The sequence below is a fragment of the Phyllostomus hastatus genome, unplaced genomic scaffold, assembly GCF_019186645.2.
Source record: "Phyllostomus hastatus isolate PE091 unplaced genomic scaffold, TTU_PhHast_1.1 phas_contig_948, whole genome shotgun sequence".
Classification (NCBI taxonomy): Eukaryota; Metazoa; Chordata; class Mammalia; order Chiroptera; family Phyllostomidae; genus Phyllostomus; species Phyllostomus hastatus.
In genome coordinates this window covers 8,922,384-8,949,350 of record NW_025333993.1, presented here as the reverse complement: position 1 = coordinate 8,949,350, position 26,967 = coordinate 8,922,384, and the positions used below count along the sequence as shown (strand labels likewise).

General features: G+C 48.3%; 2 protein-coding genes across 7 annotated transcripts in view; one reads left to right on the top strand and one right to left on the bottom strand.

Annotated features, from left to right (window-relative positions):
* GART (phosphoribosylglycinamide formyltransferase, phosphoribosylglycinamide synthetase, phosphoribosylaminoimidazole synthetase) overlaps nucleotides 1–23,380 on the bottom strand; it is a 29,113-nt gene extending 5,733 nt beyond the window's left edge. Inside the window, exons 1-17 of one of the 2 annotated variants that reach the window (XM_045852603.1) lie at nucleotides 23,253–23,380; nucleotides 20,917–21,097; nucleotides 17,539–17,634; nucleotides 16,629–16,803; nucleotides 13,643–13,754; nucleotides 12,879–12,947; nucleotides 12,316–12,441; nucleotides 11,914–12,001; nucleotides 11,387–11,472; nucleotides 10,412–10,580; nucleotides 7,965–8,199; nucleotides 6,133–6,227; nucleotides 5,655–5,764; nucleotides 4,561–4,759; nucleotides 3,863–4,111; nucleotides 3,476–3,628; nucleotides 662–868 (exon numbers count right to left, since the gene is read on the bottom strand). In XM_045852603.1, coding sequence (XP_045708559.1) covers nucleotides 662–868; nucleotides 3,476–3,628; nucleotides 3,863–4,111; nucleotides 4,561–4,759; nucleotides 5,655–5,764; nucleotides 6,133–6,227; nucleotides 7,965–8,199; nucleotides 10,412–10,580; nucleotides 11,387–11,472; nucleotides 11,914–12,001; nucleotides 12,316–12,441; nucleotides 12,879–12,947; nucleotides 13,643–13,754; nucleotides 16,629–16,803; nucleotides 17,539–17,634; nucleotides 20,917–21,061 — 2,314 coding nt within the window. In that variant the 5' untranslated portion in view covers nucleotides 21,062–21,097; nucleotides 23,253–23,380. Of the gene's footprint in view, nucleotides 1–661; nucleotides 869–3,475; nucleotides 3,629–3,862; nucleotides 4,112–4,560; nucleotides 4,760–5,654; nucleotides 5,765–6,132; nucleotides 6,228–7,964; nucleotides 8,200–10,411; nucleotides 10,581–11,386; nucleotides 11,473–11,913; nucleotides 12,002–12,315; nucleotides 12,442–12,878; nucleotides 12,948–13,642; nucleotides 13,755–16,628; nucleotides 16,804–17,538; nucleotides 17,635–20,916; nucleotides 21,098–23,241 lie in introns of both variants that reach the window. The other variant, XM_045852604.1, reaches the window with a different exon arrangement.
* Nucleotides 23,381–24,173: 793 nt separating this feature from the next.
* Nucleotides 24,174–26,967, top strand: part of SON (SON DNA and RNA binding protein) — a 32,200-nt gene continuing 29,406 nt past the window's right edge. For all 5 annotated transcript variants that reach the window (XM_045852598.1, XM_045852599.1, XM_045852600.1 and 2 more), the window contains exon 1: nucleotides 24,174–24,323. In XM_045852598.1, the coding sequence (XP_045708554.1) occupies nucleotides 24,247–24,323 (77 nt within the window). In that variant the 5' untranslated portion in view covers nucleotides 24,174–24,246. The remainder of the gene's footprint in view (nucleotides 24,324–26,967) is intronic.

Below are 26,967 nucleotides of genomic sequence, written 5' to 3'. Positions count from 1 at the left end.
GCAACATGAGCGGAGGGATGTGGGCTCAAGACACTCGTCCGGTGTGTGGAGGGCTGCTTGGGCGTGTGACCTGCACGATGAAGGGACGAAGGGCAGACGCGACAAAACCAGGGGCCCCGACACCCTGTCGGCTGGTCCCGAGCGGGCGGGCGCTCTGCCCCCGGGCCAGTATCTAGTGCTTCCAGCCGAGTCCCCCCCCACCCGCCCCCCGAGCGGTTCATGAGCACACGGTGCTCGTCAGGGCGCTGCTCACTCCTCCCCAATCTGAGCCGAACCACAGAGCAGAGCCTGCGACAAGGCTGCAGGGGAGTGGCCCAGGGAACCGCAGTGAAGGTCCGCAGCTCGGGACAGGGCAGCCGACACGAGTGAGCTCTTCAACGGGTCGCCACGGTGGGCGCCCGGGGCCCCCCAAGGAGCCCTGCAGACGGCGCCCCGCGCCGCTCCCGCCTGCGGGCCCTGCAGCGGGCACTTACTCCCGAGCTCTCACCCCTGGTCTGGGCTCCTCCTGGGGTGCGGCGAGGAGCTGCAGGAGTCCACGGTGTGGCCGCTGACCTGCTACGGCTGTGCTGCGGCAATGGCTGGACAAAAGGTGCACAGCCAGTGTGGAAGGCAGCACAGTTACAGTGAAGGCGACGTAAGCAATCAAGCAAGCAGCCATTACCTTCAGGGCAGGCCACCACCACGCCAATCTCCCAGGCTTCCTCCCGGTGCAGCCGAAGGTCCTCCAGAACCGGCACCATCAGGGACCGTGATACCACGAGGACAACGCCAACCCCGCAGTTAAATGTCCGGGCCATCTCTTCCTCAGAGAGGTGTCCTTGCTGCTGTAGCCACGAGAAGACGGCGGGGATCTTCCAGGCGCAGGCATCTGCAAACGGGTAGCGTTGTCCGATTCGCCTGCCGTCTCACACCACGCAGAAAGGCGTGCGCGCACACAGACGGTGCTGCCGCGTTGCGCAGGGCGAGACCACAGATGGCCCCGCAAACGCGGGCGCCTCGGACTCCGAGGACACTTCTGTGCCCCACGTGGCCGGCATTCGCAAGTGAGTGGGGTCTTGCGCCGCATTAACTACCTAGGTTCTTAGAGACCCCTAATGGGTTACACGAGCTAACAGCTGAATTCCAGTAAATGCTGGCGCACTACCTCTCGTGAATGGTCAGTTGGGGTCTTAGTGATGACCAGAATGCACCGTAAGTGCGAGGCAAGACTAGGAGGCTTATATGCAGATTGAAAGGAAATGCATACACTGTTAAAGAAAAGCCATGTTATAAAAGGTTTAAAATCAAATACCCTATCCCTCTACATTTACTTTTTTAAAGATTTTATTTATTCATTTTTAGAGAGGGGGAAGACAAGGAGAGAAATATCAATGTGTGGTTGCTTCTCACACATCCCGTACTTGGGACCTGGCTCGAAACCCAGGCACGTGCCCTGACTGGGAGTCGATCTGGCGACCCTTTGGTTTGTAACCCGCGCTCAGTCCACTGAGCTACACCAGCCAGGGCTCATTTATTAATTTAAAAAAATTTAGGCTTACATCTGTTTTAAGAATATATTCTCTAGTATCATGAATAATACAACAAAAATGTCTTCAGAATCTGTAATTATGGGATTCGACTTACAAAAACTATATTGAATTAAACGATTTCATCATGATGCTCCTCAGAAAAGGAAGCCGTTGTGAACTTAGCTTTTTATTACGCGATGAGGTTGGCTCTCCAGCCTCCTTAGTGGTGTGTCTGCAGGGTAATTAGCTTTCAATGCTCTAGGAGCTGACACCGTTTCTAGGAGGTACCACGACTCCTCTGCCTACCAGATTTAGTTCCACTCCTACTAGCGGTGAAATGTCCACTTTCAAAGTTGAGCTCAGCCCTGGCTGGTGTGGCTCAGAGGATTGAGCGCTGGCCTGCAGACCAAAGGGTTGCCGGTTCGACTCCCAGCCAGGGCACATGCCTGGGTTGTGGGCCCAGTCCCCATTGGTGGCGTGCGATAGGCAACCACACATTGATGCTTCTCTCTCCCCTTCACCTCTCTAAAAACAGATAAATAAAATCTTTAAAACAAAACAAAAATTGAGCTCAACTGACTTAGCTATTATAATGTTCACTTTTCTATCAAGTCAAAAGTCAACAGCGACCTAAAACCAAACCATGGTGGGTCCATAAAAGATGGAATCTGCTTAATCAAAAATGACACTATGACAGGTAGATACTGATGACACAGTAAATGGCAGGGTAAGGGGCAGATTACCCAACTGTGACACTTTCACAAGTATTTCCAAGGAACTTATTTATAAAGAGTCGGATAAGCTAAGAGCCTAGTTTCTACAAACGATCAAGTCAGTCGTGAATAAGCCAAGTGGTAGCTTTAATACTGACAATTCCTCAGATCTGTTGTCAAAGTACAATTCCTGGGAGAAACCGCAAATGCAGGTACAAGGGACCAAGGCTCCTTTCCACCGGGACACAGACACTGTGCAACTCAGAACGCAGTGGCTTTTAGGGACATGGCTAGACCGACTCGGAGTGCCCTGACGTGGCAAGCTCTGTAGAGAGGTTTGTATTAACTTCCTTCAACCAGCCGGCTTCCCGAGCGGCCCTCTCCAGGCACGGCCTGTGTCCCTGCACCCATCACCCCCCCAATAATCTGTGTGTGCGGGGGAGTTCGCACCCTCACCAAGCTGCTTTTTGGACCAACTCTGAAGCACGTGGCCGGTTTCTGGTCCTCCCTGTGCTGCACCTGACAGTGCTGACCAGTGTCCTGTTCGAATCCTTGCTGGGAGCTGGGGACACTGGCACAGGCTCACTCCACTTCTGACTGTTCCTCTTCAGCGATTCTACCTCCACTACGGCGGGGAGAACACCGGGAACAACCGTGGGGTCCCCTCTACTCTCTTGGCGTTGGCTGTAACTGTCTGCCTGCGAGCACCCAACTCACTTTTAACCTCGACTTCAGCTCAGACTGCCCGCAAGCACACATCAGCTCAGACTGCCCGCAAGCACACACGGAGACAAGCGCTGGACTCCGCGGCCTGCTGCGGACCTGTGCTCCCCGCCGCCGGGGGGTTGCCGTCTGCTCGCCTGCTTACCAGAAACACGGGGCTTCTTCTCCCTTCGGAGCACGAAGTGATTCTCAGGTCCGCCTCCCTCCCCACGTCTCCGCTCAGCTCTTCTCTGCCTCCCACCAGGGACTATTTAGGAGCCGCCTCTGCCCTTTCCAGCACGTTCCCGGTTCCAGCTTGACAGACTCGAGATCCCCACCCCCCTGGGGGGGATCTCACAGCACTTCACCTTATGTGAGCCCAGTGTGTCAGAGGATTGTGTGCCTTGTAGACAAGGCTCACAGGGCAAAAAAAGGTAGAGAGGGGTCTGCCCTACTCTCTCCCCAGGAAACCCCAAAGGTAAGAACCTTCCCGGTGTGAGCCCCTGTGCACTAACTTCCCGCAGGACCCCCCAGGGGTTTTAGGGAGCTCACCTAAGTCCACCCCGAGTCTCTGCGGAAGGACTCGGGGGATGTTTTCCAGCAACCCCCCACCAGTGATGTGGGCAAGGGCCTTGACGTGTCCTGAGCGCAAGATGGGCAGCAGCGACCGGCTGTAGATCCTGGTGGGAGTCAGAAGCAAGTCGCCTGCACATTGGACAGAGAAGACGAAGACTTAGCCCACGCATGTAAAACTAAAGCAGGCACGGTCAGCAAGGCTGGAACGGAATGCGCGTGACCCCACACAGACCCAGCCGTCCCGCAGCAGCGTCCAAGCAGGACCACAGGGCCGTGGTGCGTATCCCACTCTGGTGAGAGGCTAACCCCCCAGGCGGCTGCGGAGACACCTCCCAGCAGGAGGCTGAACGAAAGCATGTTCACCTAAGGTCTGGTTGCTGCCGTCAGGCGCCGGGGAGGAGTACTGAAGGGAAGACTTCGCTACGACTTTCCTCACGAGGCTAAAGCCGTTGCTGTGGAGACCGGATGAAGCTACCCCAATAACCATATCCCCTTCTGCGATATCCTCCAGGTGGGGGAGCTGCTCGTCCCGCTCCATGGCGCCGACGGCAAAACCGGCCAGGTCGTATTCTCCGGGAGGGTACATGTCCGGCATTTCTGCTGTCTCTCCCCCTGGCAGGACATCAGACGAGAACAAAGAAATCCTGAAGTTTGCACACCCATCTTAGAGGTGTACAATTAACCCCAGCCACAATGGACCACTACCTTAGTCAGCTTACTTTCACGAGCTGGACATAACACAAGTATATAAGCAACGTCTCCATAAACCTTGGGCACGTTTTATGTCCTTCCGAAGGAAAATAAACTGCAGATTTAGAGCGCCCAGACCCTGCCTGCCTCTGCTGCGGGGTCCGTGAGGAGGAGCCGGAGGAGGCCCGGTGGGCAGCAGGCGGTGAGCCCGGGCGACACCCCCAAGGAGGGGTTTCGGGCCGCCAGGGTCTGAGTTCTCTTCGGGCAGTGTCATCTGTGTTTTACGGGCCTCCTCTTGCGACCGACAGCCTCTCTCATCAGCTGTGCCGGTCACACTCACACACAGCAGGGGCTACAGCGGGCGGCCGTACCGAGGAGCGCACACCCAGCTTCCACGCACGCTTTGGCAATTCCAGCCACGACAGCTTCCGCGGTGCCGAGGTCGAGTTTCCCACAGGAAAAGTAATCGAGGAAGAAGAGGGGCTCTGCTCCTTGCGCCAGGATGTCGTTCACACACATAGCAACCAAGTCCTGGCCGACGGTATCGTGTTTGTTGCACTGCTGGGCAATCTGGAGAACAGGAACATCCGCAAAGGGTTAAGGTCCAGATTTTATACCTCGTCGATTTAGCAGTGGAGGCTAATAAATATCAACTTGCAGCTAGCCGCTCAGAACCCCTGAAGACAAAAGAACACTAACTCTGATAAGCTAACTACTCAGTCCAAATGTAGCCCCTTTTATCCCCTAAAACAACCCTGCCATCCAGATATACCATATTTGCTGTATATAATGCACATTTCCCCCTGCAAACTTTTGAGGGAAAAATAAGGATGAGCATTATACATGCATAGCACTAATTTCATATTCATATAAATGTTTTTGATTCTTTTATTTATGCTTATGTGTTAAAAGTGTAACTCTAGAAAGCAGTAACAATATCCGTATTCAAAATAATACCCTGGAATATGGTAATCGGTTTTGTTTCTAAATATAAATAAATGAAAATGGAATTAAAAAATTAAAATAATTTTTTTCCCCCTGGCTGGCGTAGCTCAGTGGATTGAGCGCGGGCTGCGAACCAAAGTGTCGCAGGTTCAACTCCCAGTCAGGGCACATGCCTGGGTTGCAGGCCATGACCCCCAGCAACCGCACATTGATGTTTCTCTTTCTCTCTCTCCCTCCCTTCCCTCTGTAAAGATAAATAAAGAAAATCTTTAAAAAAATTTTTTTTCTTTCCCGAAAGCTTGGGCCAAAATATGGGTGCGCATTATACATGGCAAAATACGGTAGCCCCAACAACACTGTATCGTTAGAAACAAGTGGCTATTGTAGTCATAGTATATGGTTATTTGGTATGGTTTTCTTCAGTGCCTCTACGTCAAAAGGGGAAAAGACGTGCTGGACATGCAGCCAACCCCCCTCCGTCTTCCACAAAAGGCCTTTGCTCACAAAGATGCCCGGTTACCTTCAGTTTCGTCCCAACGCCATCCGTTCCACAGGCCAGCAGGGGGTCCCGGAAACCGGCTACCCTCAGATCACAAAGACCGGCGAAACCTCCAAGGTCAACACGACAGCCTGTGGGAGAGGAAATGAATTGCTCGAAGCACCTCCCCAGACCAGGTCAACACGAGCACGCAGAGCCCCCTTCACGATGCCCCTCCTGGGGGTGGAGGAGGGGGCCACACACTCACAGCGCTGCTCGAGAAAGTGATCAAATACCAAAGGGGCAGATGTAGCCTTTTGAGTCTGACATCATAAACAAGAAATGCTCTTCTCAATAACAGAGACCAGAAGCAAAACTGTGGGTCTGCCTGGCTTACTGGGTAAGGCTTACAGAGCCTGGCAGTAATGTGGAACGCCTTCTGCTGTGAACTACAAAGCCCAAATCAGCCCATGGCGTCTGTCCAAGGGGATGAACTAGCAAAGGGCAGCATCTGACTTACCTGGTCTGGAGGTGGCTTTGGCTAAAGGTTTAATTTTCTTGACCAGCATATTTCCAGCTTCAATATCTACCCCAGAGTCCTTGTAAGTCAGGCCCCTAAAGAATGAAGAAAACAGAACTAAACCTAGGACATCACCTAAATGTCAAAGAAAAGTATTTTAATCTTAAAATAGTATTTAAAGCAGAAGACACTCCTAGTGATTTTCATAGCCCTCCACGTGCAGGGCCCCCTCCACAGACACTGAAGACCCTGGAAATGCACAAGCTGATGGGCGGTACCATCACTATGGGAGATGATGTCTCTAACCCAACTCCTCCGTAACACGTAAGTGCTTCTCACAAGCAGCTGCGTATACTGACATTTTGCCATAACCTTTCTCTGTTCAGTTCTGGAATGGGAAGGAAAGGAGTGTTGAAACTAAGTAAAAAAGGTAAAAATTAGGATTCTAGGAACTCTACAAAAAAAAAATCCCTAAATAATGAAACTGAGCTTACTGTAACAATAGAGCAGTTTAAATTTCCTGATAGCTGAAGACAGTCAAGAAACAAGGTAAAAAAAAAGAAAGAAAGAAAGAAAGAAAGAAAGAAAAACAGGATCATGTACGGCACCTCGTCTCCCACACAGGGCAAGCGTGGCTGGCGGCGGTGGTGCCGTAGAGACGAGGACTCTGGCCTCGTGGGACCTGGTAACATATGAAGAAGCCTGTTAAGTTTTATTAAATACAGGGTACTAGGCTACAAGTATACTTGGTTCTACCGGTTTAAAACACTTTCACCTGTATTTCAAAGAACTCAGACTATTAAGATTGTGGTCGCTAGAAATAAATCATTCCAATGAAATCTGGTCACTTTAAAATAAAAAAATAAAATTTTAGCAGGCTCTTATTTCAACAACAACAACAACAAAAATAAGCAGCCAGTATTTAAACTTTGAAAACTTGCCTATTGGTAGCAGTACAGCCTGAATTAAGTTGCTTACCATTTCCTATTTTGTCCTCTTTTTTTTTTAAAGATTTTATTTATTTATTTTTAGAGAGAGAAGGAAGGGAGGGAGAGGGAGAGGGAGAAACATCAATGTGCGGTTGCTGGGGGCTATGGCCTGCAACCCAGGCATGTGCCCTGACTGGGAATCCAACCTGAGACACTTTGGTTCGCAGCCCGCACTCAATCCACTGAGCTACGCCAGCCAGGGCTGTCCTAAATCTTATTCATTTGTCACAGGTGAACTCAACAAAGAAGAGCAACTGATATACAGCTAAGAAAACAAAACACTCACACTTGCAGTGAAAAGTTTATTGATCTCTACAAAGGAATAGTTCTCCATGTCAACAAATGACTCAACGGGGAGAAAACCCATTTCGGTGAGGGGAACAAATGCGGCGGCGAAGGCGACGGCCAAGTGTACAGAACCTTCAGGTCAAGTTGAAAAGTGGATGACCAGTATTTTCATCTTGAACTCTTTGATGAAACCAGGAATTGTAAGTTAACAGTAATATTTAAATACACAGTAACTCAAGGAATAAAAATCCTTTCCCCTGTTTCGCTGACAACACACAAATGATTGCATACATTTAAAGTGTACAATGTGAAACAAATCCTTAATATCACTATGATTTTACTAAACTTTTCAAACAGAAGGAGCTACCGTGAAGTTTTTTTCCATTTCATTTAAATGTTATTCTAAGTCGTTTTGAGTCAAACTAAACGCACATCGAAACCGGATCAGTCCCACAGGGTGGGCAAGGACTGACCTGCCGCAGGGCCATGGGACGCCCGTGGGGCCGGGCGCGCCAGCGCGAAGCTGCGCTGCCATCGCCACAGGGAGGGATTTACCTGGGCTGCTGATCGAGGAACGCTATGGCTCTGTGGCCTATGTCCTTCCTGTAAACTGCGCCCTCGAACTTGATAGCAGCCAGTCCTTTCCTGGCTTCCTCAAGGGCCAAGACGAGGTTTTCCCGGATGGCAGTCACCGCAAGGACTCTCCCTCCGTTCGTCACCACCTTGCCGTCCTTTAGGGCAGTGCCTGCGTGGAACACCTCCAGCCCCAAACTGTGGGCCTCAGCAAACCCTGCAAGACGGCGCACTGGACTTAGTACTCACAATTGCAATATTGTACACTGGTCAGGTGGTTGGTAATTTCCTGAAGCTTTTTAAAAAAGATTTTATTTATTTATTTTTAGAGAGGGAAGGGAGGGAGAAAGAGAGAGAGAGAGAAACATCAATGTGCGGTTGCTGGGGGCCGTGGCCTGCAACCCAGGCATGTGGCCTGACTGGGAATCGAACCTGCGACACTTAGGTTCACAGCCTGTGCTCAATCCACTGAGCTACGCCAGCCAGGGCTGAAGCTTTTTTTAAAAAAACAGAATCTTTATTTCACTTTAATGAACCTTCACAAGAATCCTATCTGGAAGGACTTAATGCAATGTCGTAGTAGACAAACACTATCTCCCAAGGACAGCCTGTTCTGCTCTAGGGCGATAATGCAATTCCCCAAACCCTGTGCTTTTGTAAATTTCACATAGGAACTATTGTTTCAATGAGGGCAAAAAGCTAAGCCCTGAAAAGTTTGAGATTTAAAAGTAGAAAGTTGTTTTTATCCAAGTTAAAAACAGAACAAAACAAAAAAAGTATGAAAAAAGGGCATGAAACCTAATTATCAATGAATAATCCTGGATTTGAGCCCGCCTGTTACTTAAGAGTAAAGAAGTTCCTTTTATCACAGCTACCCAGGTAACGGTGCTTTCTTCTTTCTTTTTTAAATAACCAACAGAATCATTCAATGCATAATGTATTCTTAACCTTTCCCCCAATAACACAGTTGTAAAATTTGAAAGAAATTTAAGTTAGGTTTTAGATGCAATCTTAATAACCCTAGCTTCATTTTCTTTTGAATTATTTTAAAAGCTCTCATATATTTTATGCTTAAAATATTATTAGGCTGCACTTTCTAGATTCTAAAACGACAAACACAGACGGTTTATACAAAGATATCTCTTAATTTTTAAGAAGAAAACTATTCTTAACCCTTCCCCCCGTTTGTCCTTTACTGTCGCCATTTCTCTTTCAGCATCATATCTGGTAATTCGTGAACCCAGGCCTCCCCGAAGTGTGTTTGTAGTATAGGAGTATTCGGTTCTAGCTTCCCAAATTCCTGCTGGCACTGGCAGTACCCAACACTGCTGCGTCAGAAATGACCATTATACCTGCACCTTAACCTCAGGGGACTCACGCATACAAAGGGTCTTCACCCTACCCCCACCCCCCTTTTAGGCTCACGTGAAAAAAGCTGTCGTTTCCTAACCGCCCAGCTACCATGCGTGGGGTTCACAGAGCAATGGGCTTCTTGCTGGGGTGAGGCAGGAAGTGGGGTGTTTGAGTCCAGCACACGCAGAGGCTCGGGGGGGGGCCCGGCCTGCCAGGGTCACAGGGGCCTGCCTTTGGGCTGTGGCGCTGGGACTTATTTGGCATTTTAAAACACTGTTCTATTCAACACTGTTTAACTAGCTGCCTCACTCTCTGTAAAGAGAAGTAGAAGAGAAGGCCGCACTTTCACAAGTGTTTGAATTTTGCTGTCCAGGCGAGCTGGGGTGCACTGCAGACTTGGGGGTGCACTTGAGATGAAACATCTGAACTGTGTCTCACGGATGCATCCGTGAGACACAGTTCACACTAATGTTCTCCCGACTCTCACCCAGTTCCAGTGTCTTCCTGACTCTCAGCCAGGCCCACGCCAGTCTTTCTTGTCCAAAAAGGGAAATGGATGGCAGTTCTTTTATTTTTTTTAAAGACTGACCCAAGGGCATGCTTATTGGTTTTAGAGACAGAGGGAGAGAGAAAATGAGAGAACCGTCGATGTGAGAGAGCAACATGGACCAGCTACTTCTTGTACACACCCCAGCTAGGTGACCCAACCTGCAATCTAGGCATGTGCCCTGACTGGGCATCGAACCAGCGACCCTTTGGTTTACAGGACGATGCTCCAACCCACTGAGCCACACTGGCCAGGGCAGGATGGCAGTTCTTTGCTTACAGCAATTTTGGATATCTGAACACTCATATCCAACAAGCAAGATGATTGTGTGCAGAACCCCTGAAAGATTTGTGATGGCCTCGCAGACTTAGGATGAGCAGAGCACAGCAAATTAAAACACACACACACACACACACACACACACACACACACAACACAAACAAACAAGGAAAAGAAGAGCAGAGCAGTATCAGACAGAGGCACTGGTCGCTTGTCACACTGATATCAACCTTTCGTCCCCAGCAGTCACCTGTTATCTCCACGCCCTTGGTGTAGTCTCCTGGGTAACCCTGACTCGCCATGACGACAGTCAGAGCCGCACGGTTTTCAAGCCAAACAGGCAGAGACTGGCAGAGCCGGCCGTCCAGGGCAGATTGAATCACTTCGTAAAGATCGCTTTTCAGAAGTGGGAGGATTACCTGGAAAGACATAATCAGCATGGCAGTTGAGAGGAATTTTAGATCTCAGATATTTTATTCACTGGGGTACCAGCGAAACCGGCATATACAGTGGACCCAGGAGCAACGTGGGAGCTGGGGTCCCAACCCCTGCACAGTCGAAAACCGCATGTGACTTATGCCTCCCCCCAAACTTAACTACAGTTGTCCCTCACCATCCGCAGGACAGTGGTTCCAGCGGGCTGCGGATTCCAAAATCTATAGATGCTCAAGTCCCTTACGAAAACAGCAGAGATCAATGTAATCAGTCAGTCTTCCGCATCCCTGGATTCCCTACCACAGACCGAAAAACACTGTTTTCGATCTGAAGTAGGTTGAATCTGCAGATTCAAAACCCAGGAACAGAAAGGGCTGATGGTGTATTTATTTTTAAAAATCTGCATGTAGGTGGACCCACATAGTTCAAATCCATGTTGCTCTGGGTCAACTGTGTTTTTCAAAGGTAATTATTTCAAGGCTCATAAATCCTGAGACTGAAACCACACACATCGTGCTCTGGCTGCTGTAGCTCAGTGGATCGAGTGTGGGCTGCGAACCAGAAGGTTACTGGTTCGAGCCCCAGTGAGGGCACATGCCTGGGTTGCAGGCCAGGTCCCCAGTAGGGGGCGTGCAAGAGGCAACCGCACATTGAGGTTTCTCTCCCTCTTTTTCCTTCTCTTCCCTGTCGAAAAATAAGTAAGATCTTAAAAGCAACCAACAAACAAGCAAAAACACCAACACACACCTTCTACAAAGCAATGCTTTAATTTTCTTCAATCATTACTCACTTGGCATTCCGGATCACCGAAACGGCAATTAAACTCCAGAACCTTTGGGCCGTCCTTGGTCAGCATTATACCAGCATAGAGGACACCTTCATTAAAAAGGAAAAAATATATAGTGAAGACACTGTATTTTTAAGAAAGATTTTACTTATTTATTTTCAGAGAGAGGGGAAGGGAGGGAGGAAGAGAGGGAGAGAAACACCCATCAGTCAGTCGGCTGCCTCTCGCGCGCCCTCGAGCAGGGACCTGGCCCGAAACCCAACTGCCTTGACCGGGAGTTGGCCCTGAGACCTTTCCATTTGCCGGCCAGCGCTCAATCTCCTGAGCCACACCGGCCAGGGCGCGCTCACATCGTATTGTGACTGGAGATTAGAACACAGAGTTCTGACATTCACGGGGGCATGGGACAACAGTAGCAAACGGCACTGCAGTGGCCGACTACTAGGTGGTGAACAAGAGCGAAAGCGGGGAAGTCTGTCGAAGCGGTGAAGCGGCTCCGTGCGCGGTGCCCGGGAGCGTCCTGTGCTCACCTGTGTACGGCACGCCGTCCCGCCGCATGCCGTCCACTGTCCTCTGGAGAATGGCGTCTTTAATTTCTAGCAACAAATCCTTAGAAACCTGGGAACAGACAGAGATATGTGAATCTAATTGGTATTTTCAAAAATCACTTTCTAAGCGGTACAAGGGACAATGAAAAAAGGCGAGGAAAACTACCATTTATTTACCACCTGAGAAGGGGCAACCACTTTAAATTCATAAACTTTTAAAATCCTTGCGCTGCCCCTTTATCAAGTAGATATCTAGGGTTTTCTTATAAAATAGGAAAGATGACCGACCTCTGAGAGTTAAAAATGACCCTAAACAGAGAAGCACCTGAGCTCCCCGAGAAGACCCGGCGGCCCCTGGCGGACCCCCGCCGCCCCGGGACGCACCTGAGGCACCGGACAGTAGGCGCCCATGCCCCCCGTGTTGGGGCCGTGGTCTCTCTCCAGCAGTCGCTTATGATCCTGGGCGGGGGGCATGGCGGCCACGGTCAGCCCGTCGGTGAAGCACAGACACTGCAGAGAGAGCAGGACGGTCCAGTTACCATGGACACCAGAGAGTGCGAACATTAATTAATAAGGGGAACATGCACCCTAACTCTTCTTAGAGGAGAAGTTTTCTTTTTTTCAAGTAAAGTGAGTTAAAATATAAAAAACCCTAAGCTATCTACAACAAGAACAGGCTAGGCAAAAAATCCAACTACCTTCCAAGTAAAGTATTTCAACCTTTTCCCCCTTTCAATAGTGTTTGATACAAGTCCTTCACCGAGACACCGGGATGATTAAAAAGGGATGCACTCGTTTTTCACTCGCACCCCCAACACTACACGTGTGCACGTCCCGTTGTAACTGTGGGGTCTGCGCCGTCAGGCGAAACCACCAGGGTGGACCGGGCGTCCTGGGCGCGGCAGCTCCGTGCGCGCCACGAAGGTCTGGGAGTCGGACACACTCACCGACACCTCCTCTCCCTCGAGAAGCTCTTCAATGACGACGGTTTCTCCGGCTGCTCCCAAGGTTTTATCCTTATCGTAGATTAAAAAATAAAAAACGTGAACTGTAAGCTTTTATATGCAACTGGCTGTCATCTCCTTCCATGTGCATTGTGAGCCAGCACACCAGCTCCGCGACTGCCCCTTCCCCTTCCCACAGCCGCGGAGAAACAGGTGGACGCTTCGTTTCTAAAGGGGCAGCGGCACAGAGCCAGCGCAGGTACGGACGGAAGGGAGTGAGGAAGAGACGTTTTCTCCGGCCCCCACTGGTTCTCCCTTCTGAGGATAACGATACGTTTGCCTCCGATCACACTGCAGAATGTCTGTGAAAGCAGATTCCTGCAGGAGGGGAGCCCACAGCAACCAAGATGAACCCTGCTTCCCCTCCTGAGATGCGGGTGCAAAGGGCGGGGACTTCAGTCCTCACGGACGACTGAGAAGTCACCTGTACGCTCGACAGTCTGAGGATCTCCCGCCTTTCGGGAGCAGGAAACCCAAGATGCTAGGACGTGCTTCCCAAGAACAGAGTCACCGTGCAGCCGTCCATGTTGGTCTGCCCCAACTCTTGTACGGGGACGGATCATAACGCAAAGTACCATGAAAAGCAACTTACCTGTGTTTGTGGGACACGGCTTCCTCATCTTGAAGAACACTGTGGGAACTTAAGAGCTAAGAGTTACGGGTGTCACCCAGTGTGACCAGAAAACCACGCTGTCCCGGACACCGACCTGCATGATCCGCTGGACCGCGCTGCAGGCCTCCTTTCTGTTCCTGGCGACAGTCACCCCTTTCCCCGCCGCCAGGCCGCTGGCCTTCACCACCAGGGCCGGGAAGTCCACACTGCGAAGAGAATCATCTCCAGTAGGCAACCGACCCGTGCAGCTTAGGAATTCAAGATGCTTTGGGACTGTGGAAGGGTGTGCCACAGCGGCGGGAGGGGCGTGGAAAGGAAACTGCTCATCACGCCAGCACCATTCTGAAGTACTTCCCACCGGGTTCCCCCTTCGCATCCCGTTCTCGCTGTGACCACCCAGCACACGGGCTCTCTTTCCTTTCCATTACCATGAGATCATACCGGCAACCTCTTTGGAAGACTAAGGCTGTTGGACAGCGGGCAAGGAATCACCCTTAAGGTGCAAAGTAGTGAATCATGCTGCGGGAGACACGAGACGCGTTTGCAGTCTCCGCCGGAGCGAGGCTCCGCCGCCTGAGGCCACTGCTGTGTGAGACCCGGGGGGAGCCAGCATCGCCGTGCCTGACGGGGCGGCAAAACCTTCCCACGAGGACTCGGGGCACAAGAAGGAGGAACACGTTAAACTCCAAGTCACTGGAGAAGCTAGCAGTGAGACGCCCTGCGAACTGAAAATGACGACCCATCTCAAGAAACTCGAGGAACCCGGCTGTCAAAGACAGGGCGTTTCAGTGAATTCCCTCGGGCTGCCTTCAAAGGTCAGAGAATGGCTGATAATCGCACCCCAGGAGAACTGGGGATGGAGGGAAAAGACGTGATTAACATTTATCAGGAACAAAGAGGCGTCATTCCACAGTTTAGAGACTTTTTATTCTTTTTTCCAAACCCCCTTCTATTCTTACAAACGGTTCTTTTGTAATGTGGAGTTTAAAATGAAACTGAAAACTGACCCCTCCCTCTCTCTACCACCTCTGGTGAGGGGGATGCCAGCGCCCACTCACTGCTGCGTGCATTCATCGTGCTGACCTCGGTGACCACAGCACAGCGCCCTTCTCATCGCCTGCTCTTCCTAAGACAGGACAGGTGTGCACGGGGTGGCCACCTTTCCCGTGACTGCTCCCCCCCCCGGACTATAGCTTCCAGTGGGATATGGGAGATCCTCAGAAGCTCAACTGCGGACAAATGACCTTTCCTCGACTGGAAGGAAGCTGCTTCCAGATCTGCAGGTCTGGACCAAGAGAGCAATACCAGGATGGAGTCTGGATGACTGATAAGGTGCATGTTAAGGCTCGCTCCAAAGGGGGCGTCACTGACGAGGAAGCGTTCTAAGAGTAAAGGAAAATCTTGTCCAAAGATCCCAGTCAAGTTCTACTGTTCACTAGCAGTTACTAAAGTTATTCATGTAGAAGTGCGTACAATGGAACACTGCTCTTTTTGATTTTATTTGTGCTTTTTGGCCTGCGATGAGTTTTAAATGGACAGTTGGTACCAGCTTCATTAAAATAAACAAAATATTTGTAAAAATCATACTAATGTTTCATTTTATTTTTAATTGTATAGAAATAAAAAGAAAATGGCTAAAACAAGATTTTCTTGGACACTGCAATTATTGGTTATGCATAGTACAAACAGAATTTTTTCAGTTATAAAATGTGGCTGTGTAAGGACAACAGAGACACGGACACACAGACCATCACTCCAAGTACGCGTGACCTGCTGGTAACATCTGCTGTTGAGTAGGACTGGAGATCTGGAAGGGCAGTAAGTAAGTAACAGAGTCCTTGCTAAGCCAAGGTATCTGGCTACTAGGAAATAACATTCAGTGTTTAAGAAACTCTGTAGGGCCCTGGCTGGTGCGGCTCAGTGGATTGGGTGCCAGCCTTCTAAACAAAGGGTCACCAGTTTGATTCCCAGTTAGGGCACATGCCTGGGCTGTGGGCCAGGTTGGGCCCCCAGCAGGGGGCACATGATAGGCAACTACACTGATGTTTCTCTCCCTCTCTTTCTCCTTCCCTCCCCTTCTCTCTAAAAATAAATAAAAATGAAATTTAAAAACAAAAAGAAAAAAAGAAACTCTATAGGATTTAGAGTGAATAAAGAATGACTGCCCTGGCTGGTCTGGCTTGGTGGGTTGGGCATTGTCCTGCAGACTGAAAGGTCACCGGTTCGATTCCCAGTCAGGGCACATGCCTGGGCCACGGGCCAGGCCCCTGGCTGTAGGCACGCAAGTGGCAATTAATCGATGTTTTTCTTCCTTTCTTTCTCTCTCCCTCCCCCTCACTCTAAAAGTAAATAAAATCTAAAAAAGAAAAAGAAAAAGAAAAAAAAAAAAGAATGAAACTGACTCTACTAAGCGGTAAACACACCAAGTCGCAGGGAGAGGGGCCCACAAAAAGGGCAGAGCCGCGTGCCTGCAACGTTCACGGACAAGGACGCCTAATTTCAAGACCGGGCGTGGAGCGGGGGTGGCAGAGACCGCCAAGCAATGCTTCCTCACTCTGGCTTCTTATTTGTTTAAAAAAAAAAGAAAAAAAATCAATATCCTTTATTTTTGTAAGTTGCCACCACGCACAGGTACGCCGACTGGCTGTGAAAAGAGTGCGTGAGTGCCAAACCAATGTATCTTCTCCCCTAGAAACTATTCAGTAATAAATATTTAAAAAAATTCATCTTGCCGTGGCTGGTAGGTCAGTTGGTTAGAGCATCACTGTGATACTCCAAGGTGGCGGTTTCGACCCCCCAGTCACTGGTAAGAATCAACCAATAATGCATCAATAAGAGGAACAACAGATCAATGTTTCTCCAGCCCCACCCTTACCACCTAAAAATCTGCAAGGGCACAAGACTGTACCACATGTGCCCAGAATCCCACTTCACTTTGATGTTGATAGAGTGACAGCCAATACAATAGAGTGAGTTTCTTTGCCCCACAATCACCTTATAGTGAACTGGAGACGTAACAGTGACCGGTACACTGAACTATCACAACGAACGGCTGCCCCTCGCAGCCAGCCTCCACCTACCTCCTGATGAAGTTGCAGGCCAATTCGGGTTCGGTGAAAGCTTCCCATCGTGCAGTTGGGATTCCGTGCCGGTCCATGAACTCTTTGGCAAACCTCTTGCTGGACTCTAACCGGGCTGCTTCTGCCGTGGGGCCGAAGCAGCGCACTCCTGCGGCCGTCAGGTTCCCGACGATTCCTGCGGAGGGAGACAAGCAGCCTCGGGTGAGCCAGGGGCGCCGCGGTGCCCTCCCGGCGGGGAGAATCGGGACCAGACCACATGTGCGCGGAGATACAGCACATGGCTGTTGTTCAGATCTTCATGTTGTCTACAGGACACGAACGAAGATGCTACCAGCACGTGATGCGAATCAGCAGGAGTTATTCCTTGTATTCAAATGTATGAATCACTGAATAGACACCACAATGAAAACATATAAAATGTTCCCATGGGTATAAATTTGATTTCTCTTTCATCGTATTTCTGGTGCTTGAGGAAAAATAAATCTAAAACACGTATATCTCAAGAGGGTGAAAGGACTTTTTCCCAATGTAATGTTATATTAGAAATATTTTTTTAAGTGATTATTACATTTGTTTAAGTGTACACTGTTATTTTTTAAGGATTTTATTTATTTATTTTTACAGAGAGTGGAAGGGAGAGAGAAAGAGAGGGAGAGAAACATTAGTGTGTGGCTGCCTTTTGTGTACCCCCAGCTGGGGACCTGGCCTGCAACCCAGGCATGTGCCCCGACTGGGAATTGAACCTGCCACCCTTTGGTTCACAGCCCATGCTCAATCCACTGAGCTACACCAGCCAGGGCTACATTAGAAATCTTCATCTCTAAAATGAATTGGATCAGATGACTCCCCCCCCAGCCCCAAACTCCTTTTGCCCTGGACATACTGTAACAACAGACAGAAACAAACGTACCAGCAGCCAGAGGTGCCTCTGGTCCAACAACTACAAATTCAATGCCCTCATCTTTGCAGAACTTGGCCAGGGCACGGTGGTTGCTGATGGAGATGTCTGTGAATAGAAAAGAGAAACAAATACACCTCCTTTCAGAAACGTTCTTTTATGCTTGCTCCTGTAAACCCTTCACCGTTTTTCCCAAAACATTCTCTGTTAACTCAGTATCACACCGAAAATGAGGTGCTATACTTTCTTATGCCCATGAACTTGGCTTCCTTTCCCTGGTACTGATGAGTTTCATGGGGGCAGTCAGAGCAGAGAGCATCAGGGTAACCAACAACGCTCAGCTCTCCGCCATCGCTGAGCCAGTTGGATGAAAATAGAAGCTCCCCAAACAGCTGTAAAGCACCTTTGTGCCCACTGGGCTCATGTCACGAGCACTGACTGTATAGTAAACAAACGGGCACCACACAAAACACCCAGAAACTGGTCTTTTAATGCCATTCATTCAGGACTGACTGAGAACCACTATGTGCTAGAGACTGCTCTAGTCACCGGGTTAAGACATTAACACAAACAGGGTCTTTACGCTTAGGATGCTTATACCCCACTGTGGGAGTGTTGGGTAATAAATGTGGGAAAAAACAACCAGTTGTGAGCAAATTGGTCAACTCTGATATGAGCTGAATAGGGAATCCCTTTCTGGTCGAGTCAGGAAGGGCGCCCTGGTGAAGGGGTGTTCAAGCTAAGAACTAAAGGACTTTCAGACCTTGCTCTCTTCATCAGCCAGGGACGCTTCCTCGAGGGAGTTCTAGGCAGGAGGGCCAACCACATACGAAGTGTGGGCTCTTCTCCAGGTGCGAGGGCAGGGACCAGGACGGAGGACCACACACTCTGGGTGGGCAGCTGCAACCCCAAGCGGGCCGAGCAGAGCCAACTACTGCTGCACAGCAGACGGTGGCGAGAGGAAGAGGACACACCTAACCTGTGTCTGCGAGTGGCAGCAGCCTCATGACAATCCCAGATGTTCATGGGCTGGCCTGCACGACACCAATTGCTTCTAAGTGGAATGTGACAGTTCTTCAGCAAGCAGCTACAACATCTCACCCCTAACTAAGAAGATCCTAGGAGAGCAGATATTATTTTTAATGTTATTTTCTTAAAAAGTTTTTTTTTTTACTCGTTAATTTTTAGGGGGAGAGAGAGAGGGAAGGAGGGAGGAAGGAACACCATTTTGTTGTTCCACTCATTTATATACTCATTGTTTGATTCTTATATGTGCCCTGACCAGGGACCAAACCTGCAACCTTGGTATATCAGGACAACATCCAAACCAACTAAGCTCCTTGGCTAGGGTGTCATCTTATTTTCTTATTATTCTTATTTTTTTTGTCCTGTATACGCAATTATCTTCCCAGTTTGCAGCTTGCTGGGTCATCTTCTCTCCATACAGACCACGCCACATAGGTACCTGGCAGGGTGCACGGTGCAAAAAAAGAAAACCAAAACCAAACAAACAAAAAAACACAACAGGTCGAGTTCCTTGCCCTCATACAGCTCACATTCAAGAGGTTATGTCACAGGGAAGAAACAAAGACAGAAGACACACAACAGAGAAGCTAAGCTCCAGGAAAGACTTCTTTGAGATGGGTAGCATGAAGCTGTGAGACCTGAGTGATGAGCAGCTGGGCACGATGGGGGCGGGAATGCCAAGGCCAAGGCAGCTCTGTGCGGGAAGCTGGCAGGACGGACTGCACAGACAGAGCCGCAGAAAGGAAGCAAAGGCTATGAAAGATCAGGCTGGGAGGCAGGCAGAGGCCAGGTCACAAGGAGCTTTGTGAGCAACATTCGGGAGTGTGAGTTTTATTCTAAGTACTCTGGGAAGCCACTGAAGAGGTTAATGTAACATAAGAACTGATCTTTTTTTTTTTTTTACCACTTGAAGAGATAAAGTTGAGACCTATTGTGGGGTTAGAATGGCCAACACTGACATTTGATAGAAATGCTCAACTTTCCACGTCTAAAAATATACATTAAAATGGTTTTAGCTCGGGCTGGGTAGCTCAGTTGGTGAAAGCATCGTCTTGATACACTAAGGTTGCAGGTTCCATTCCCAGTCAGGGAACATATAAGAATTAACCAATGAATGCACAAATGAGTGTGAAGCAGGAGCCAGCACAGGAAGAACTCTGAGGCTGCAATACTGTCACTGGCCAGCATTTAGCACCCTGGTTGCCAGGAAACACCTTTTACTGATTAGGTAGAATAAATAGTAAACCGAAGCAGGGAGGAGACAAGTCTCGCATGCTAACTCAGCTGTCCTAAGCCTGTTCTGATAATATTGCCAGGTGTTCCAATATCACAAGAAACACTGTATTAACAAGAAAGAAAGAAAGAAAGAAAGTCCTTGAAATTCTACGTAACATTTCCACTATCTGGGAAAGAAAGCCTTGAAACTGCTTTCATCCCAAGGCCTGAATGTGGGAGAGGGTCCCGGGACCCAAAGAAGGAGCCCATAAATAACTTTGGTTAATTGCCTACCTCTGGTCACTGGTTATTTTAGGAGGGAGTCCCTGATGCTCACAGAAAGAGCCCATAAATAACTTTGGAAAGTGCCTCAATTTTAATTAACTGTCAGGTATTTATTTTACAACAAGATGACCAAATGGGGTCTGTAGCAAGATAAGAATTTGGATAGTCACATTCCCCCAGGAAAGCTGGCACAACATTTACCTATTAATCAATATGTAACCTTTTCTCTCCTATTCCACCAACTATATAAGCCCTGAGAACAAAGGTCTCTCTCTGGCTCTCTCTCTCTCTCTGGGGCTCTCAGCTCTCGGGCCACAGGGCCTCTGCCCTCAAGGCTGCCCAGGGGCTTGCCACCTTGGTCTCCAGCCTCTCTCGCTTTTCTCACCCTGCTTTACTCTGAAACTTTCCCTTTCACCCCCCACTCTACCCAGTCCTGTTCTCTTCCATGGAAGTGGACCACTAATACACTGATTACATACTACTAGATTTGCTGATATGTAATTCTTTACATGCGTCAGCAAGAAGAACCAAGTGGAACAACAAATCAATGTTTCTCCCTCTCTGCTGCCCCCTATACTCAATAAATTAAAAAAGATCCCTTTAATCTATATTAGGCCTTTGTGACTTTTTAAATGGATGTTTTATAAGGTTCAAAATAATTTAAGGTAAGGAAATGCTACACTTTGAACAGCAGTATGCCTTAAATTTGTAATACATGGAAAGTATTCAAATTACGACCTGAGTTTTCAGGTTACGAAAAGTATTCAAATCCGCACAGCCATCGACCTCATGAACAACAGATGTAGTTGAGAGCCTGTCATTTCTCATCATTAACTATCAGTCCCCACTTGAAAACATGATTACCAGCATTTGAAATCTTTTTGGAGCAGGCAGTTCCTGCATTTCCCGGCGCAACCAACACCTCTTTGACATGATTAGACTGCGCCAGTTTCCAGGCCAGCGTGTGCTCTCTCCCTCCACTGCCAATCACAAGCACGCGGGCGGCCATGCTGCCTGCAGACAGGAGTCCAGAGGAAAATGGAAACTGCAGGAAGAAAACCACAGGTAATGGTTCAGAACGCACATACTTCAGAAACCACAGTTTCTAAATATCATGGGTGCTACCGATTCACTAGTACAAAATTACTATTCATCTTGAACAACAATAAAATAATTAAGAAAAATTACGATTCACAATTTGAGAAATACAACTGTATTCCTAAGGAATAGGGAGGATTTTTAAAATGGGGCAAACTGGAGTAGAGAGCTAAGGAGTGCAATGACGACTTAACTTATTGATTTAAAAAAACATATATGAATAATAACCCTTCTTTGGGCTTCACTTTGACAAGATACAATAACCACCAGGCCTCAGTTAAACATGAATCCTGAAGTTTTAAATCGAGACCAGAATTTAAAATACCTGTTTTGAAACCTTGAAGCCTCACAGATTGTCAGGCCCACAGGATGTCACAACCACTGAACTCTGCCACCCCCGCAGCGTGAAAGCAGCCAGCGACGAGACCCAAGTAAACCAGCATAACTGTGTCCAGTAAAAACTTAAAGCAGGCCGTGGCTGCAGGTGGCAGATCGCTGACCTCTGCTTCTAAGCAACGGAGAGCAATCAGCGGTTTGTAAAGAACACGCATGGCTGTGTGTCAATGCCCTTATTTATGGACACTGCAATTTGAATTTTATACTCGTCACGTGTTGCAAAAACATCCTTCTTCCTTTATTACTTTCCAACTGCTCAATGACGTAGAAGCTATTCTTACTTGATGGGCTGTACACACACAGGTGGCAGGAAGGATCGGCACGAAGGCCACAGTGGGCTGACCCCCGATTTAAGAAGTCAGTGCAGTACTAGGAAACCGAGAAAGAAGCACGAAATCCAATTTGTGGACGACGCCTCACGGCGTTCTGGCATTTGGCGCCGCAAAGGATGGGCGCAACAGCGATCTCGCGACTGACGTGAGCCGTGTGACCTTGACAAGCTCCGTCTGTGATTCAACTTCTTCCCATCTTAAAAGATGGAAGAAAACTTTCCTTACAGTAAGGCTGAACTGAGGCTGAACCCAAGGCTGAACTAAATAACATATATAAACAATCAGCACAATTTCTGACACTCAGCAATAGTAAATGCCACCTTGTCATATTATGTACTTTGATCAAAATTCAGACTTTAGGGATAGAAAAAAGTTCTCACAGGAAAAAAAAGCAGCCCCTCCCCCCAAATAATTTAGTAATTTTCGGAAGACATTTAACTATGCAGAAGGCCAGCTGATAACAGGAAAAAGAAAACTTAAGTCTGTAACTTCTTGTGAGATGCTGGGATTACACATTCAAGTAAAAATCTCAGATGATGATACAAAAAACTAACACTTTTCGAGCACTCACTGAGTGCTGGAGGATACATCCCAAACGCGTATCATGAATAATCTCACTTAAACTGCACAATTCTACGAGGTAGCTACAGTCACCACCCCCTCCCTGCAGATAAACGGGGGTAACTGGGCGAAGGAGCTCGCTGGAAGTCCGAGTTAAGCGGTGGAGCCACCGTCAACAATCGAGATGGTGATCACTGAAAATCTGAGGAAGAAAAATTACCAAATGATCATCTCAGAGAGGTAACAGCTATTTTAGTTTAATGGAAATCACAGATTTGCCATGTGTGCTGAAATTTCTGAAACAAAGAGCTTCAAATTTAGTTGCCATGAGAGGGGAGGCGACGCCTCGGCCTGAAGAATCCACACGGAGTGGTCAGGGGGCCTGGCTCCGGGTCGAGACTCTGTCCCTTTGGGAAGACACCTGCGGAGCCTCAGTCATCTAAATGAGTAAATAATGGGATAAGAGAGAGACGTAATGCCTGGATTTCAATGGACTTGGTGAGTAACGCACAGCACAAAACAAATGCAAAAGTGTGCACTAATCTGCTAGAGACAATGAGTGCATAATTAAAAAAAAAAGGCAATCTAGGCTTATAACCTAAAATAGCATAAACATACAAAAGGCCCCGAATCTTAGAAAGCAGGGGAAAGTGATAGATCCAATGTAAACCTGTTAAAAGGGAAAAGCACGTGGTCCACCCCCACCGACGACATTTAAAAAATAAGACGGAAATCCCTGTAGCCAAACCCGTCCCTACGGATTCATTCAATTCCTAACAGGAAATCCCCAGACCAAACGCACATGTACTTTACCAAGTGGCGTTGAGAGACAGCAGCAGTGTGGCCGCAGCAGTCACGCTCCCGCCCGCTGGCCGCGCCGGAAGTGGGACCAGAGCGCACCCGTCTGGGCCCGCCCACCCGCGGGGCTTCGCCTCCCCATTGGTCAGCGGGCACCGCGGTCCCTGCCGCGAATTAACTGAGTGTGTCTCCCTCCCGCTCTGGGGCGCGGCCTCTGCTCTGTACCCGCGCAGAGCCTTCCAGTTCGTGCGCGTTTACGATTTAACACTTTGGCGTCAGGTGCTACCCGACGCTCTCTTCATTCCCGTGATCCTCAGCTCCGAGGAGGGGGGCACCCCAGACACTGGCCATATGTAGCTAATAGCGTGTTGCTAACGAGTCAGAATAAAGCAGCGACAGGGAAAATTCACCTGGCTCCTGACCAGAATTCACCAGGCTTTGAACGCAGGTCGCTCGAGACTTCCTGCCTATTGCTTAAAAAACCAAAAACCGCGATTGTAGGATATCATGGGGGAGGTGGGGGAAAAATCGTATTCTTCGTGTTGATTCAGTGGGGGCGGGCGCTAATGAATGCTTTTCCGGATTCAGTTTCCTGCTGAAACAACTTGGGAACGTTGCCCTTGCTCCCTTTGCTCATGCCAGTTAATCTCGGGCGTTTAGCTGCTGAAGCCTCTTAAGCTTCCCCCACGTACCGTTGGGGACTAACACGCTGATAAAAGTCTCGTCGAGAGACTTCTCCTGTAATGGCGCCTGCGTCAGTCACTAACATGGCGGACAGAGTCGTGCGCGGCGCAAACGTCAGCACCTCTCCCTGAGCCGCTCAGAAACAGCGAAGGAGAGCAGGCCCGAGCTCACCGATTGGCCCGTCGGCGGAGCGTGCGGATCCGGGCGTTCCAACAGAAGCCAATCAGGACGGCGACAGACGGAATTGGCCGCTGTGCCTCCGCCCAAGGCATTCTGGGAGCCTGGAGGACTAGCGAGGAGGAGTTGAGAGAACGGAGCGGACGCCATGGCGACCAACATCGAGCAGATTTTTAGGTCGTTCGTGGTCAGTAAATTCCGGGAAATTCAACAGGAGCTTTCCAGGTACGCGCTTCCCAGTCTTTTCTGCCCCCAAGGGACCGGGAGGGCCCCGCGTAGCCCTCCACGGCACCTTTATTCAGAGGCGCCGTCGTTCCTCGCCTCAGGCCCCGCTACGGCCCCGCCTGGGCCTGGGATCCATTTTCCGCCCCCCCCATCCGCTCCCTTCCCAGCGCGGAACTTCGCTTTTTCCGCCGAAACCTCGACTCCTCTCCTGGAACCGGGTTAAGACTCTCGCTTCCCCTCCCGTTTGGCTCGTCCCCTTCCCTTTCGCCGCCGTGGGCCTAGTTGTGCGGCGGCGGCGGCGGCCTAGTTCCTCTTGGGCTCCTCCTCCGCCGCCGCGTCCCCCTCCCCCTCCCAGCCTCCGTCGATGTCGCCGGCCGGTGCCCGCGACCGGAAAGGGTCTCTACCGGCCGTTTCTGGAGTCAACTTAAATCCGCTTTGTCCTGCTTTAGACCGTCTCGGGGTCGGGAATCCTCTAATTAGATTATTTGGGCCCCAGAGTCCTGTGTCTTCCGCCAGGTAGCGTTCTAATCGATGAGAAATTCAAAGTACAGCAGCTCCAATTAATGGTGGCTGCTTTGGCAGAGTAGCCGGGGTGAGGATGGAAGGGGACTTGGAATTATGAATAATTTCTCAGTTTAGCAAGTGGCGAGTGGGCTTGGTGTCGGCGTGAATTTTTATTCGCCGCTCTTGTTCCAACGGCCAGACGGGAACGACGCGTTAGTTCTGGCATTGCTGGTGGGCTCGGCGTCGTTTTTTATCCGTGGTTCCACAGCATGCAGCCGGGCAGAGGTTTCCCCAGAAGTGTTGTTGACCCAGGAAGGAAACGGGCGCGGGTCATGCTGTTCGCTGGTTGTCTTCGTGTTTTTGCTTTGTATAATGCAAATATTTGTTTGGAGTTCAGATGTTTTTTTGCTAGTTGTATTTAAAAGTTCAGAGCGAGAGCAGTAAGTGAATTTGAAAATCGGCCGAAAACGCAGTTGTAAATTAAGTGCTCATACTAACGTAGGGCGACTGGGGCAAATGGACTAATACTACCAGGAGTGTTATTTTCAGAGGATATGTTGTTTTCTAAGGGGAAAAATAGATCTGCTCACTCGATTTTTAAAACAATTTTGTTACATGTCTGTTTTTTAGGAAGGTAAGACCTGAGCTAAGGGAATGTACATTTTTTTAAAACATCAGTAGGTGCATGGAATAAGTAATTATGCTTGCTCATTGTAGTCTTTTACACCTCTTTAAAAATGAGTTTTTATATTAGGAAATAAGTTTGGTTGTAGAAATTTAAGGGGAAAAAAGGGAAATAGGAAGACCACTACTTAGTTGTTGATGTTCTTTGTTGTTTTTTCCCCTTTTGTGCATAGATGAACATGCATGTTTTGTAAAATGTGATTATCTTGTTTGGCGGGTTCCCCCCCCCCCACCTAATATATTGTAAACAAGTATGTCTTATCACAATCTTAGTATTGCACTGGACATTTTTTATAGAATTCTGTTTTAGAAATGTGTTGTTGATGGATATTTAGGTGTTTGAAATTATCTTCAGTGTTTGAGATAAACATCATAGCTTTAAGGTGATTACGTTTTCATGGACTTTTTGTTTTTACCTTTTGGATTTTTAAAATCTGTTGCTTTTTTAATGAGGTAATTATGTGTGTACAAGTGCTTAGGGAAGTGTAAAATAAAGAACTCCTAAAGGAATGTTTGCAAGTAATATTAAAGCACTTTATCACTAGAGAAATATTGAACTTCTCAAGTAACTTGTAATACATTATCAGTCTAAAAACAGGTTTTTTATTATTTGCCACTTAAGTGAGCTTTATTTTTCATTTTTCCTACCTGCTTTTACACTTGTCAGTTTGGGTGAGACAGACATTCAGGTAATTAAAACTGATTGTTATATATGGGTGGGGGCTAAGAGAATGAGCTCTGGTTTTGAATACGGGCTTCACCTCTTCATAGCTGTGTGACCTTCAGCTAGATTTCTTGTCTTCTCTGTGTCTCATATTTCTCATTTATAAAATCAGAATAATAGTGCTGATCTTAGAGTTTTATCTTAGGTTTAAATGGGCTTCAAAATGTAGAACTTTGTGACATTAATGGTCAACAAATGTTAATTATTACTTGGTTCATTGTATTGGAAAAATCTAATGTTCCTTAATAACATTTAGTTAACTACTGATTCTTGTTTTTTTGACCGTTCAGACTTCTGTAAAGTAGTGGAGCATAATCATTCTGTTTTGTTAGCTAAAACTTAAGTTAGATAAGAGTTGTTGAAGTTTTTTTTCAAAACAATTTTGGAAATCTATAAAAAAGTAAAAATGACTAGGTAAGTGACATGTTTTTATGTCTATTAAGGTTCTTAAAAAAAAGCAAATGAAATGAACACAGAAAACAAAAACATTCGGATACACAGCAGATTGGGGGACTATGAGAGGGCTTGGGGGAGGGAGGAATGGGTGATAGTCCATTTGATGGCCATGGATGGTAACTAGACTTTTGGTGTTGACTGTAGTGTATACAGGCATTGAATTATAATGTTGTACACTTGAAACTTTTACACACACACACACACACACACTGATTTTACCTCAATTAAAAAAATTCTGGCCCTGTGAATTGAAAATATATCAAGCCATTCATTCAT